Source organism: Temnothorax longispinosus, chromosome 12, assembly GCF_030848805.1.
Source record: "Temnothorax longispinosus isolate EJ_2023e chromosome 12, Tlon_JGU_v1, whole genome shotgun sequence".
NCBI classification, from domain to species: domain Eukaryota; kingdom Metazoa; phylum Arthropoda; class Insecta; order Hymenoptera; family Formicidae; genus Temnothorax; species Temnothorax longispinosus.
This window is the reverse complement of record NC_092369.1, coordinates 7,884,059-7,900,635: the sequence shown is the minus strand read 5'-3', so window position 1 is coordinate 7,900,635 and position 16,577 is coordinate 7,884,059. Positions and strand designations below refer to the sequence as shown.

Below are 16,577 nucleotides of genomic sequence, written 5' to 3'. Positions count from 1 at the left end.
AGACTATGATCACATACGTATAATCATCGACAAGATATTATTAATGTCGTATAGAAATTTGCATTACTCTGCCAAAATTTGGACAATTAATTTACAATATTATATTTATTTTATAATGTATTACTATTATTTTATAATAATATTTATTTTATGATTTATTATTATTGGATATTATGTTTTATAAGTATGTTATATATTTATGGCAGGATAATTCGATTTTATTTAAAGCGTTAATTGATCATACAAAGATTTCTTATCGACGAGACGGAATTTACTTCCAGCGCCAGGTAAAATGAGACTTTATGATCTGCTGTGATGGTACAATCCTCAGGGGCTCACATCTGTGAGTACGGGATTGGCAACCCCGAGGTACCCGAGCTATCTAGTATCTAAGGATATAATTAGGTTACTTTAGTTTGTTGAGAATATAAATAAATAAGGAGACATGCACACTATATCTAAATCACTTATATCTACTTAGAAACATGCAAAATTATTAGTATTAATTATATAGTTAAAACTAAAGATTACTTAAACTGTAAAGATTTCAGGAATTAACTTTTTAAATCAAGTTAAGGTTTTAAATAATTTTTTACTATATTTTATATTTTAATAAAAGAATTGTTTTTAATTAATTATATAATTTCTTATTGTAATATTTTTGTAGGATTATGTACGTAGATTGAATAATATATAGGATTTAATACTAATTAATAATGTATAATTTACGTAAGATTAACGTTTATTCATAAATGTACAGAGACTGCCAGCCAAATTTATATCAATAAATACATGTACACAATTAATTACTCTCTTCAGCGGATACTGTGATTACAAATTAAACAAAGTATAAAATTATTGTTGAGTTTCTTCGATACGATGAGTGCAGAAAGAGCGCAGTGACGAGACACGTTTGTTCAATAATCTAGCAAAATACATTTTTTTCATACTACAAACTTTCGCAAGTACAATTGCAGTAATAAATACGTTTATTTTTATTCAAATGGAGCAATTCATATTAAAGTCACAGTACCGAATAAGTTTAGATTGAATTAGTCGCTATACAATAAAAAATTACTCGCACAATTTATTAATTCTACACTTTCGCTTCTGTTTGACATTTTTAATATCGCGTTTTTAAAATTCATTAAAATTATTAGAATAGGATAAACGAATTAAACGAATTACTGATATTTTATACAAGCGCATTGATATCCGACAAATCGCTTTTTCTAATTTTACTTTTTAGAAAATCCCGTAAATGATTCTCCGATGATCACATCATGGAAATTCATACAAGATGTCGGCAGTGATGTGTGAATTAATAAAAAAAAAAGACTTTAGACAATAAAATTATAATTCTAGCGAGTTTTTATTTCGGATGACACTCGATCGAAAACACTATACACTACATTACAATATTTTATTATACAATATAATTATAAAAAAAGATCGTTATAATATATAAATTATAATTTTACTTTAATTACGAAAGAATCACGCGAAGTTTTTTTTATGTCATATCTAACACGATTGTAAAAGATTCTCCGTGATCATCCAAGAACCAAGAATCGCCACGTGGAAATCGCCGCGTCCCTATTCGGCACGTGTCTCGTCGGCTCCGCGACGGGAAGTATAGAAGGAAAGTGCTGATATGACGCTGATGGACGATCGCATGATCACCACGTAGGTGTCGGCTGACCGCGATCGCTTTAGAGGCGAATACCGCGGTTGGTGCTGGCCACGTAGTTGAGCAACTCCTCAGAGTCCTCGCAGACGAACGGTTTCTCATGGTAACACGCAACGTCGTGCCAGGCGATGCCGTCATTGTAAACGTTGTTCAGGACGGACAGGCAGGACTCGTTGGTGCCGTTGATGTCATACTCGGCATTGTCCGGCTGCCTGACCTTCTTGTGGCCGGTCTGCGACCACGGATTGAAGCCCCAGCCGTTCGGCGCCTGGTTGGTGGGTGCCATCTTCTCGCGATTCGCCGACCAGAACCAGCCGTACAGGGCCTTGGGCTCGAGGTCACGTCGATTCTCGCAGCCCTTGAAGTCGCAGAGACGTCCGGACGTCCAGATGTAAGGAACGTCGTCTGAGAAAAAAAATAGATTTTGTGTTAAATCGATTGCTCGTCCCCCCCCAAAAAAGGCTGAAAATATTTCTGTCACAGGTTTAGCAGCCGTTAAATTAGATATTTTATTTATTCCCGAAAGTATATAATCCGAGAAATTTTGTGTAATCGAAATTAGCTTTAAACGATTTAATAAATGGCTACATGATTATTAAATGTAAAATTCAAACTTAAGTACACACTTTCGCGATAACTTTTACTATACTATATAGGAAACGAAACTGATAAATAACGTCAAGAAAGAAAAGAAGCATTTTTAGGCACAACCAACGGACGCTGACTTATAATTTCTTATCGAATCACGATGATTACAGAGAAATCGCTTTAAACACGGTAGTTCAGTGTGCGGACTGTGGGTATGAAAACTGAAAAGTCCTTCCAGCGTGTAATTAAACGAGAAGACTAGTCACGTAGTATTCCCGAGCGAAATCAATTCGGTACCATCTTATACTTTCGCCGGATTGCAAAAAGATTCATGCACCGCGCGCGCGCGATGCTGTTATATAAAAAGACGAGAGTCTCTATAGCCTCAACCCACTTCAAGACCCCCGCATTACCTTGAAAACTGTCGTTACACTCACCGACTCGCCTCCCACGATTCCTCTTCGTGATGAATATCGCTCGTGATGAACAGGTATCATCACGATTATGATAATTGCGGTTAGAAGCGACAGTGAAAACCGACAAATGTTCCGGCAATTTGTATTAATTCGCGGGTGATCTACTGCTTATTCAATTTCCAATTCATGCGATCATGATTGGCATTGCGGTTTAATTTTCCTGGGTCATCGATGAATTCATTCTTTGATTAATTATTTCGGTTTTAATCATTGAAATAGCAAATTAAATTGCTTGCGTCGTCAGATGAACTTTTAATCGTTTTTTTTTTTCAAATCGAATTATAAAATAAAATAGAAATACATTTTTAACGACCAGCTATATCGGCAATTATTTATCACAACTTGCACAATCATTCAAGTTCAACATAGTTTCTAATGCTAAAGAAAAACGGAAAAGAAGCAAGATACTAACAAAAGTAAAAGCAGCTAAATTGTGAGTAAGATATAATCCGGTTATAATTGCACTTTCGGTTCTTACGCTTAAACGCATCGCGCTGTAGCCCGAAAGGTCGTAATGAAGAGAATGAGAGGGTAAGGGGGAAGCATCGTCGTTAATCATCCGAATCGAACGCGCAGTGATGTTCCACGTCGGGCCGCTTGTTTCGAAATACTGCCGAATGATTATCGCGTGGATGAAAGTTGTCGTGGTAAATCGCTGTGTCGGTGTCGATATTTATGACTCGCTACCAGAGTCACCATTACGGTTGTATGCCGTGTGAAAACTTTCTAAGTATCCATACTGTCAAAGGGACGCGAGTTGGATTTACTCTTCTCGATTCGAACAAACTTGAGAATTCGTACTTCCCTACTCGTGCGTGTCGTGCTGCGATGCACTAATAAATTATAAGTGAAATAAGAGGAACAGAAAGCGATGTTTCGTGTTTGCTAACGATCGAGGGATGTAACTCTACTTAGTAGACGATACTCTACTAGGCGCTCATATATAGGTCAAATTTAAATAATTATGTAATTTCTAAATACGAATGCACATCAAAATATTTAATACGTAAACTATTCTCGATTATAATAGATCCAATCGATCTAATGTGTAAAACAATGTGTATAAGTCTAAGACATTGTTTTATCGCGAGTAAAGATTTTTCTTTCGGCGGGGTTGTGCTTATTAAAATTATTTCAACTACAAATATGACCTCGCGCCGCGTTTTTCTTTTTTCATGAACAGAAATGGAGCCGTTTTGCTATTTTGTCCTTCGATCATGCATTGATCTCTAATTTACAATGTGGAACAGTAAGAATGATTCATAAAGGAGCGACGCGCAAGTACGCGTCGGCACGTTTCATGAGAGCCCGACGGTCGCGAGATAAAGTACTTACTCTGCTGGATGAGCCTAAAGACCATATTGTTTTCTTCTTGGGTTTCTATCGAAATGAGATCCATGCAGTACTCCCTGCAAATGTTTCTAGCGTCTAACCAGTCCACCTTCTGATTGGCATGAGCTGGCACGTGCCCGCTGTAGAAATAGTTGTGCCCTCGGAAGTTAAACTGCTTCGGCCCTGTAAAATATTTTATTATATAAAATCACAAATTAATACTCTATTCCTGTAACTTACACTTTTGTTAAATTACTGTTAATTTAAGCACATTATACATTATTTCTGTTTCCAACAGAAGGCGAGAGATTCGAGAGTTGGATAAGAAACTGAAGTAGCGTTGTATCGTGTCTATAAATGTGAAGAGTATTAGCTTCCCTATTATCATCGCATTATTCATGGAGGTGTCACTCGAGGCTCCGCAGAAAGAATGGTAAATCGACGATTATATCAAACATCGCAATCACGCCTTTCTTTCCTGTTAACAGATCTCTCGATTTAACCGGTGGTTGATAGTTCAGGGGTCAAACAGTGGTTGCGATAGGGTAATCCGTAGATCTATGTGCTTCCCGCGATCAAGAATGTGTCTGGCTAAAGTCGGCCGCCACCACTTGACCGTAAAGAAAAAACAGTCTTGTCCATTTGAAAGGTCGAAAGATCCTTGCAGAAAAACGTTCTTTTCAGTTCCTCATCAACTATCAACGTCCCACTGTACTTAAATAATCTCACCAAGCGCGCATAATAACGTACATATCAAATAATTTTTTCATTATATATCCCGTATTTTAATCCACGTACGTTTATTAGCGTCATCACGTATACAGTGTAAATTACATTTTGTGTAATGAATAAAAAACGAAACTTGTTTGTCTCAACTTTTTTCAGAGAGACCGTAGACATACATTACGCGTATAGGGATGCGTAAATGTTAGAAAGGGATATTAATCAAAACAATAAACAGGGAATATATTTCTCGATCAATATTGGTTTCAGAATATGCGACGCGCATAATAAGAAACGCAATTTATAGGAGAGTGTACTTTTCATAAATTCAGCACAAACTGACAGACGAGATACGGCGTAATGTCTTTTACTTGAGTAATGCTGAAAAAATGTTTACTAATTCAATTAAAAGACTTCCCACGATTTCATGTGTAGCATTTGTCTTATACGTTGCTGTCGCGTCGACGCGGTCCGCTATTTCTCTCTTAACGTTTCGTAATGCTCTCGGGAGAGTTCTCGGCGCGTTTTCCACTAAACGCTACACGCTACCAGGCACGGACACACCGTTTCGCCGAGCGTCTCGGCCGGGACCGCTAAAGTTAAGCACGTTGTTTTATTCCGCGGGCAGGGAATCTGTAATCGGCAGCGGCACAGCGGCAGCGCATCATTATCATCCGCTTTAAATGTCAACAGTCTTACACTTTTTCCCGGTATTTATGCAGGTATGCCTCTCCCCGTCGACGATTTACGACGTGTGTCTCATTATGAGCGCCTAACGCCGCATTACGAAACGTATACGTGCATACGTATCATTGGGCTGCGTTACAAGGAGCATCTCTTTTTTTTCTCTCTCTCTCTCTTTCTCTCTCGTTCACTCGCTATGATATAACGTTTTATATTCCGCTGCACGTGCGATTCCCTCGCCGCGCATTTTCACTGTTTTCTTCATCCTCTTCTTCTCGGCCGATTTTTCGAATTGCTTTTCCATTCGTTGTGACATACGTAACCCATATCTTGCCATTATTACAGGCGCCGACATCGCGCGATTTTACGCGATCTTAAATATCTGAAAGGCATATCTTTTCAAATATGTTTCGAATGACAGAAGGTTCAAACAGAATTCTCGAAAATTTGAAGAGACTAAAAATCTCAATATGCAGTCCATTTCATCAAAAAATATTTTAATAAACGACAGAATACCTAAAAATATATAGATATGTATAATAAAGAAGAATAATTATTTACGAAATCACTATACAAAATTGTATGTTTAGAAAACATTTCAAAATACATATTATAATGGACACATATATTATAATATAAAACGATGTTTCTTCTATGATTCAGAGAAACGAATAATATACGAGTATATGTATATAATTTATATTTAATGCTAATTAAAACGACTGGATTTGCGCGGTATCTTTATTTTTGGCAACTTGGCGGCGCGCGGCGGCAACGGCACTATGTTAATTAAAATTTATTACATGATGTTATATGTGTGTGATGTAAGAGATAGCCATAAAATTTGAATAAAACGAGGAACGACGAGCCGACTGTATCTCCAACTATCTACGCCCTTTTACATTTTACTGCTCGCACGTCCTTGCCCACGTACGTCTTCAGCCAATTGATGATTTCGCCTGGTATTCGTGAGGGATTGAACATGCTAATGTCAAAGGTTGATAATGCCAATGGCAATTTTACAGGCAACTGCTATTTTTTATATCTTTTTTGTACCATTATAATTTAATAAACGGTCGGCCCCGCAATCGTTTTCGAAGCTTCGGTGTCCATTTGTGAATGGAATAGCACTGGACAGAAGAATAAATAGCTCCAGATATCTTGTTTCTTGCGTAGGTAAAACGACTGTGGTTACAGCTGCACTGACGTGGTAATAGTTTAAACAGTCTTGCGAATAAATATCGATTTCTAATAATTACATTTTGAGACGTTTATTGCTGTTGCTGTTTCTGATAAAATAATAAATAAATAAATAAAGGATAACGCGATCACTTTTTGCCGGAAAAGGCAATAGCTTAAGTTTTAATTGGAATGTCTTTGAACAAAGTTTCTCCGCGGACGAGTCGTGTCAGCTATTCAGACGCTCAATTCGAGACTTCGCCGTGCAAAGGCGATTATGTTGCGCGTATCGAGGAAGAAGAAAGACTGTCTGTCAGGATTTACGACATAGGACAAAGTCGTGATTCCCGTTGTCGGTATAAATTTAACGAAGACTTCGCGTCTATGGAAGATAAGGATTTTATATCCCAGTCGCGTCATTCTGTTCGCTCATGGCGTTTGATGCATGGGACTTGAATCGAATCGAATGTTTCGTAATACGAGCGCTCTGATTAGCGATTCCCCCTGTTTCATATGGTGCGTGAATATTGCTTAAAAATACCCAATAGTAATTTAATAGTTCTTTAAATTTAAAAGTTAGAAACATTATGAAATAAAAATGTTAAATGATTTTCATAAGCAAATTTATTTAAATTAGAAATATCTTTCTCTTTTATGACCATAATATCAGTCATGTCGCGTATATCTTCATTTCTGCGACTAATAATAGATAAATCGTTGTATTTCAGTATCGATAATGGAACCCCGGCTGCCGGCACTGAAATATGAACAGCTATCGGTGTCGATGATAGTTTTTTAAGAAAATTGATGACGGGAACGTGATTTCTGCCGCCTCGTGAATATTAAGAGCTCTATTAAATAATCGTAAAATATAACAACATGTCGCGTTACTCTTGATTAATGGATAGATGCTTGACACTTTAAAGACTATCTCACAGGAGTAATATTCGACCAGCCCCAGTAGTAATATATTCATAAATAAAACGAAAAACACTGCGTATAGGTAAGAGTTTATCGCGATGTTGCAGCCGTTGTATTTAGAGAGTAATTTACGCTTCTGTATTGATCGGAGTCACGTGAGGTGAGTTCAATGTGTTAAATGGAGAGGCGAGCCACCACGTGTGGAACTGACACGAGTTATGATCTCGACTGCATTAACCGGAAATCAACACGTAAATATTATAAAACATACTACATGCGTTTGCACTGTCGTGCGTCATTATGTGGCTGCCCTCGTTTAGATCGATAATTTCCATTGAATCTTGTGACGTGTTGCATCAATACGATCGCTTACCTGTGTGTGTCGTCAGTGTAATAAAATATAGATCGATATGCTAATGGTTAAATATTCTATATTATCGTGGAAATAATTAGTTTCATGTTCATAAGAATAAAATTTAAATCTAAAAATAAGTTTTGCGTTATAAGAAGTAAACTCAAAATGAAATTAATTAGTTAGGGTGCCCGGCATAATAGTCTAATATAAGAAATATAATAATATACTTTTTCTTCTTTTGTGCATAATTATAGAAATTTTAGACTCAGGTTTATACAAATGTCACGTGTTTCATTATCATGCGAAAGTTAACGTGTATAATATTAAATGCGTATTATTAAGAGAAACGGTAAGTACACAGAAGATGACTGTGCGTGATTATATCATCATTAAACGTGGCGGATTTCTTTTCCTTTGCTCGCATGCAAAGACAACGGTGCATCCGCGTGCATCGAACGAAAAAAACGTTCGCCTCTTGTCGGACAATCGCAATTTACGATCGTTATGTCAGCATCGATTAAACATTTATGCCCCTGGCGCGTCTCACACGTTTGTGTCAAGGAACTCGCGACAGTAATCGCTTTTAATCGTGCGAGCTGTTGCTCACCAAGGTTCATAATAGCGCAGATTCTAACGCGATACTAATAATAATTAAACAATACATTCATGCATCAGCTTGATAACAAATTAACGAAAATACAAAACTCGAAAGAGTTTAGAATCCAATCTTTTGTTTTTACAGCAACATAACATTGAATTATTTACTTAAACTTTTCTCATACAAAAATTATATAAAAATCTTTTTAAGTCTTTAACATAAATTGTCAATTTATTGAAAACATGCAGAAGAGCAAATATAACGTTTTATTAGAACTTTTGCTACATGCAATAACTGCAACTACAACTGCTTTGAAATATTAAGTTAAGATTTATCGATCACACTATACTGATCCATCGAAGTCACTTAGCATTCAGCAGCGGCGATTTGCAGCTTAAACTGTAAGAGCAAACTATGTTATTTTCTACGACGAAATATATATTTCTTGACCATACACTTCATCCATTTAGGATGGAGAGAAAGCTGATTTAGTAACGTGACATCAGTGCGGCTTCAATGTATTTCGAGGCATTTCGACAGCACGATTCACTTCCGGCATTACCGTCGGAATGTCGTTTTAATCTCGACGAACAAATCGGCTCTTCGGAGAAAAGTATCGGCGTTTAATTGACATTACTTCCCATAACAGAAACAATCTATTAGACGAGTGCGTCGCTTAATGAGCGACATAATAAACGTGTATATTAATGAGCGAGCTTCTCTCGTAAAATGCGGATGTTGCTACAATCGCAGCCGATCTCTGCTAATTGTCACGCAAGCGGATACCAATCGTGTGCGTTTTTTCTCCGCGTGTGAAATCCACAAGTGGCGAGACTCGCAGGCTCTTGGAAATGACGCGTCATCCTCGATGAGGCGCATCACGTCATGATAAAAATAGGTAAACGTTCGAAAGCGCAATTTCTTTGAAGGAAAAAGAATTCTTGCATTTTTTTCTTACTGTTTTTATAAGAATAGTAAAATATGAATATAATGATACATAATGGTATCAAAATTTAAAAGGTTTAATCTGAAGATTGAGTTTTACAAAATGTAGTGCCACGAGATATACATAACGACATGAGGCTATAATAAATTATTGATTTAATACCCGTTATTGAATTAAGGATTTAATTAATATCTATGACTAGGCAACAAAAATTATTATGTCTACGGCCATTCTAAATCCAATTCTAACATTAGTTAATATTAAGCGTAATTAATTCCATTGTTTATTATCGCATTTGTGTTTTAGCGATAAACAAATAATCAATTAATTATAATAACACAATTAAACTGTTCCCTAATTGAATCCTGCTCCACGAGTGAATTTTCGACGGGAGTCAGTTTCTCATTCGCGAACGAGATCAGTGGGTCGACGGCGAGTCGTGAATAAACAACGTTCAAGCACGGAGGCGAAGGAAAAGGAAACTCTCCGTGGCTCTCCGCACGAGCTGCCTGGCGAAGGTGAAACTTTTTCTCTTTGCACGACGGGTCAATGGGTCCCGGCACGGCTTGTCTCGTATGGGGATAACGGTTTTCCCCATGCTCTTCTCTTTCGGTTTATCGCAAAACGATCAATCCTTGATATTCACGAAAAGAAACTGACGATTATTACCCGGTAATATTCTCTCCAGCAATGACAATTAGAAAAGCTTATTTCGCATATGTCAAAACTTACACATTTCACCAAAAAATATGCTTAATGCAAATCCAATATTTTTTCCAGAGACAGTATGGAGACTCAATTAAAATAAAGAAGTAACATCTCTTTTTTACTTTTTTTAAATTATATTGTAGTAAATTATGTTTCATGCGATAGTTATGTAAATTCTTACAACTGTCCCAAAGTATGCGGATAAAATTAACCGAAAACGACTATATTTTTCTGTTCAATAAAAATTATCACATAAAAATTGTTCTGATGTATCATAAAATGCGTGTAGCGATATCATATTATGAAAATACATTTTTATACGAATCGTGCTTGACCGTTACATGTGTAAGCGACACGCGGAGGGACAATCTCTGCGAAGAGCGTTGTTGTCCGATTTCACAAGCAGTTCCTGACATTTTCGTGGCGATGTAGCGCCGGCCTTTTGTAGAGTTGTCAGTCAGTCAACCTCACGACGAGTAAGATTGCAACAGCTGATCGGTCAGCCGCACTGTCGTAAGGCGATTTAACGGCGATTTGTTAGCGACGGTCTTTTATTCGGCGTCAGTCGCGTTGCGCAATTGTGATTAACGGCGGCATAATACGTCGATTAACCCTACACGCGATTGTCTGCCTCAATTTTTTTTCACTCCGAACTTGCGAAATTATCGGATGTCCTTATCACGCTTTTGAGTCCATCGTGAAATCGTCCATAGTTGGGTGAAGTCGTCGTTACAAGTCGAACGTGAAGTTTCTATTTAATTAATTATATTATTTTTATTTTAATAATTATGTATTACAGTTATTATTTATTCAATTACTAATTATGTGTGTATTGATATATCTGATCATTGCATGTAATATTTCGAGGTTAATATTCTACATTTAGCGTGTAAAACAAAAAAGCTATCTTATAAGTGCAAATTGCTATCAAAGATCATACGCGCACTATTACATCGCGTGTTAACAAGAGATCAAGGAATAAGTATAGCTCGCAAGCCTATCTTTACATTTTTTTTCTCTTTATACACAGCAATATATTACAATACTTTACAGACCACACGTATCGGTGATTTGACGCACAAGGCAGATTTTCACTTCGCGCTAGGCTCGACAGGAAAATTTGAAAATTGTATAAAATTACCGCATCCAACAGCCGCGACTGTAATTACAATACGCGCGAGAGTAATGTGGTAAAGCATGCGGACACTTAATCGCGTATCTTCACCGTAATAGCACCGTCGGACGCCGGTTTAATAGGCCGATGGGTATTATATAATATCCACGGCCGATACTTGTTCACATGTATTACTCAACAAGCGTGTCATTACCGCTTGCTTTAAGAGTATAAGACACGCACGCACACATTACGTGTTCGATTGTATATACTATAACGGCTGCACGGTATTCCCGTAAGTTTAGAAAAATTAAATCACAATGCGCTTCGTTAATCCTTTATATTAATTGGAGAGATCCGACGAAAAGATTTGACACATCGAGATCCACATCCGATATAGATGGACATATGAGCCGGAGACCGAGTGAAATAGTGGTGCAAGTCCTACGTGATGATGCGAATGCAGATTAAAATAACTATTGCTCATATATGTTGAATCTTCTGCAGTTTTTTATGCGTACTTTTGACACGGCATAAAATTAATTCTACAGCTCACTTCTCATTGAATCTTTAGAAATATCATCGTAAATTTCATATGCACCACAACATTGCGCGTGTACTTAAGCGTTTTCGCATTCTTTTTTCGCCGCGCGGCGCAAACTAAGGGTTTGTGTCGGTATTGTGTTTCTGCACATTCTTCGACGCGCGTGCACCTGCATTGACACGCTTATTACATACTTTTTCTCGGCGCGAGCGCGCGAGGATCACGCTATACACCTGATTACTATTGACTTAGTCGCGGCAAACTCTATCCTGCCATCCTGCCTGCGATCGGGCATTCCAGGGGAGCGAGCATGCAATCATTAGGTTGTTAGGTGATTGTGGTCGTATCCGAACATCATTACGTTGCACCATTGCGGCAAAGCCGATTCACTCCCACGGCCTACTCGTGCCTCTCACGTTATTAAATACCGTGGAAATGCGACCATTTGGAAATTCCGTATCTCTCCCTGTCCCCGCGCTTTGCACTTTGACTCGCGCGAACGCGTTGCTCTACATATCCCTGCATATTCTACTTGTTTCGTTCTTCTCGGTTGCAAGAGACAATCTTTTAGCGCGTTGGCAATGCAAACAGCCGTTTTCTCTCGATAATCTTCGCTCGCACTGACGTCGTCTCGCGCTAATGAACTAAACTTTCTTTCTTTTTATACGCGTTACAAGAATGGTTATATAATACAGGAAGATACGACAAATTACTGATCGTAGCTATAGTCAATCAAGGTCGTTAGCGTGACTTTTTAGCATCGTCTTTTTTCTACTTATATCGATAGCCAATATGATCTACAAGAGAAATAGAGAATCATGACTGAAATTGATGTTAATCAGTTTTTTGAAACCAGTATTAGCTGCGATGAGCTAACATTTTCTGGCTGTAGACCGATGGTATTAATAACTCGCGAGAGATAGGCGAGAATATTACCATTTGAATAACCATCGATGTCCTTGCTATGACGTCATTAACGAAGATCTTACTGAATTAATCTGACGCGTATAACAATGTTGAGACATCCTTGCGGAAATTGTCTGACCGAAGGCAATGCTAATTCAGTGATGCTTAGTATTGCGTTACACAAACGGTCATTTTGTGAACTATAGGCCGCAAGACTGGATCGGAATACCATTAGTCGAGGAGATTGCTACTTAAACGAGTAGAAAGCAAACGATTGTCGCAATCATTCGGTAGCAGAAACGTAGTAGATATTTATTGCATTGAGAAGACATTAAAGTGATACAATATTACTCAAGGATAGATATTAGAGATACATTGTCCATATCTATTTCTTTTTCCTTTTACAAAACAATGCGACTTAATAATTTTATACTCATTATTTTATTATGATATAAGACTTTACCTTTTTTATTATTAAAATACAAATATATTACACGTTATAAGCTAACGAAATATATTCGTTTTGACAAAGTTCTGGAAATTAAGTCGATTTTTGCAATAAGTGAATCGTTGAGGCACGAACTGGCTATTTGATCAAGTGGCGTCGAGAAAGTGTACATCGGACAAGATAAAGAATCGCCAGGAAAGTTCGCGAGATGCAGTATTATCGGGAACCTGTTGGTGGTAACAAGTGGACGCCGCGCCGCAAGCCGGTACCACCTACTCGCGGCGATCAAAAGTGAATACCCGGAGCGCGTGCTTACACAAGAGTCGAGAGAGGCTCGTCTGCTTTTAAAAGTAAACTCGTAGCTCGTGAAATTGCGCGAGGGGCCTTCCCTTCCCCTGCTGCCTTCTTAGCGTGTATCAGCATTGTAACCTCGATTCCTTTGAGAGACGGCACGACGGTGCCGCGCGCCCGAGACGCACGATTGCCCCTTCTGCGAGCTGAACAACGATGAAAGTCCGCTGCGTTTCTTGTTTTACGGGCGTTTTACGCGCGGGTGATCTAATCGAGGCAGGCTCGGGCCGGTTTCGTGAGCGATGCGCATCACCGTGTCACAATGCCGAGTTTTTCCATCCACCGTGAAAACTCAGTTAGGCAGTGCTTGTACGCGTAATTAGACCGTTTAACGATTCGCTCTTGTATCTATTATCCTACTATTGTAAGATGTCATAAAACGGCCCCTCCCTCCTTATTACGAAACGAGCGACGAGCTAAACTTATTAAATCTTGTCAAATAAATTGCGCAAGTGACAATCTACCAACAGTCTAGACACAAAAGTACTCCACAGATCTTGCGCGTGTATAATAAATTACGTTATGTTATCGCAGATCGTAATAATAATTATCTGGATGGATTATCGATCTATTTGATTGATGTTTCCAGCTTAACTTGCACAATATAATAGGCGATAGGTAAATTTACTAATCCTGTGATGTCTCGAATTCACAGACAGTGCAAAATCGAGTTAAATAAAAATTGGGCTAAATTTTTCCCCTCGCAATGCACTATGCACTACTGCCCGCATGGGGTGAGTGATGATTGAAGCGTTAATACCGGAAGGTACTTACGATTTGCGCACTTTTGCGGTATCGGAAGAGACAAGAATCTTCCAGGTCGGTTACTGTGCGGTCGAGCTTCATTGATCGCCGGCTCGGCGTTGGCGAACGCCGCGAGGAGCACTACGGCCAGCGGCACCAGCATCATCTATCACAGAATAATAGAAAGAATATTATTACAGATAATAAAGCAAGATAAATCACTTAATTTTGCAATTTGAGATAATTTTCGTACATTTTTTTTACAATAAAAATAATAAATGTTTGTTGTATAGCTTTAATTAATGCATATCTCGAATAATGTAATTGATAATATATACCTTTTTCAGATTATATAAAATATTTTTTTTAGAAGTAAAAATTATGTATCATGATTGAAAGATAATACATAGTAACGAGTAAACAGTGAGTATACCTTATGAGTAACATAAAAGATCTGTAGGCAAATCGTCAGGCGATTTTTATATGTTAATGGGGATCTCCAGGATCAAGTTATTAAAATATCGATTCAGATATCGCAATTTCATCGACCACTCTGCGACAGTCGGTGAGAGTTTCGTACGTAATGGGGTTGACATACAGGTACGCGATTTCATTTCACCGACACATACAGTTCCTTTCCATCAGGCAGAAGTTTCTCTTAGGGAGTGTCTCGTCTAACGAAGTCGATTTTTTTATGCATGGACGTCAGTACGTTAATTATTCATTCGTTATGTGATCCGTCAAATCATATCGACATCAATTGAAAATTTCTCCGGCAAGTTGAAAAACAATATATCAAGAAGTATCGAATATCATCAAATTTATATTGGAATAATTTTAGAAGCAAAATAATTTTTGTGGAAGATAGTAGAAAATTTTTTAATGGAAATTTTCTCTACAATTTGTATAATAATTTATCTTGTATACGTAAATTTTTACAAATTGAACAGTAATTAATATTAATTATGCTATATATAATGCACTCTCTCCTTCTTTCTCTGAATGATATTGCTTTCACCGAAATTTTATAAGTCTTTTTACATCACTTGCATATAATCAATTTATTACATTCTAATCCGCTACGGTACATTTATGATGACAAAACAATAGCAATTTCTATTTATGAGAATCTATATTGTATGTACTAATTACAAAAAAGTATAAAAAATATAACATATAAATAAATCCGAAAAAAATAAATAAATCCGAAAGCTGTCCAGTGAGTCTTAATTACGAGCATGATTTTAAAAGTTTTAGGAGTTAAATTTCGCTTAGTTCAATTTTCGATGCTGCAGATAGAGGAAAAAGTATACTTTACCTTAATTGTATATTTATATGTGCATATATCGCGTTTTTGTTATAATAAATGATCATAAAGATTTTTATCTCATTTTGCAGCATCGAAATTTGAAGTCACTGAAATTATATCGTAGATTTCAATTCGTCCGGATTTCAGCACTCACCTTGTATCACTTGTCTCTTGGAAAAATATGGATAAGACTTGGAAGACGGCGGTTAAAGAAACGTGGTCACTGATAGGATATGAAGAGACAGGCACCTTCACCGTCGATTATATAGAAATGGTCCCCACCAGGCCGCAGACTCATCCCACCCTTCGCTACAAGGACCCAGCGAGATGTTCCGTTCGAGACCTTAGTCATAATTAGTTCGGATAATTAAGAGTTAGAGATCCCGTGTATTGATTCTTGAGAAAGAGGCAGTAGTGTGCCCTCGCAAGCGACGAGAGATAGATTTCACATTTTTTTTCTCTTCCTTTTATTGTGAGCCAAATCCGGTCCGCTTACAGGAATTAAAAGGATGGATTTAATGGAAGAGGATGACAGGCGATAATTGATTGACACAGTAAGTAACGAGAATAACTTACGCCATCATTCTGTATAAGACTCGAAGATATTATCTCCGGGATACTTCGTTAATTTTAATTAAGTTATGATTACATATTCGCGATGTGCATAATACAGTTTTTAGAATAATGATCATTATGAGATATAAAGAAAATAATTGTATGTTATTAAATAATTTGATATAGGGCGTACATTTGATTTTGTTTATTGAAAATTTATTGCTGTGTTTATAAAATCCAAGTTTTTATATATAGAAGAAACAAATCTATATTATTATGTGGAAAACCTGAGTGTAATAATAAAAAAATTATTATAAGATATACGCGTGTAAAAAGAAAAACTTATATAAAATATAGACTTTCCTATAACTGTGTAAATTTTGTAAATGCAATTCTATCGAGAGAG

The 16,577-nt window shown here is 37.2% G+C and overlaps 1 protein-coding gene across 1 annotated transcript; it reads right to left on the bottom strand.

Moving 5' to 3' along the window:
* Nucleotides 1-971: 971 nt before the first annotated feature.
* On the bottom strand, nucleotides 972-16,039 carry Slf (C-type lectin domain-containing protein slf). The gene is made up of 4 exons (XM_071795515.1): nucleotides 15,771-16,039; nucleotides 14,338-14,473; nucleotides 4,090-4,269; nucleotides 972-2,095 (listed from the first exon to the last, which is right to left on the bottom strand). The coding sequence occupies exons 2-4, from the start codon at nucleotides 14,471-14,473 to the stop codon at nucleotides 1,713-1,715; spliced, it is 699 nt and encodes a 232-aa protein (XP_071651616.1). The 5' UTR covers nucleotides 15,771-16,039; the 3' UTR covers nucleotides 972-1,712.
* Between the last annotated feature and the right edge of the window lie 538 nt (nucleotides 16,040-16,577).

Coding starts and splice junctions, on each gene's coding strand:
- Slf (XM_071795515.1), bottom strand. CDS start 14,473: ATGATGCTGGTGCCGCTGGCCGTAGTGCTCCTCGCGGCGTTCGCCAAC. Junction 4,270..14,337: donor ACCGCAAAAGTGCGCAAATC/GTAAGTACCTTC, acceptor AATATTTTACAG/GGCCGAAGCAGTTTAACTTC. Junction 2,096..4,089: donor CTTTAGGCTCATCCAGCAGA/GTAAGTACTTTA, acceptor TTTTTTTCTCAG/ACGACGTTCCTTACATCTGG.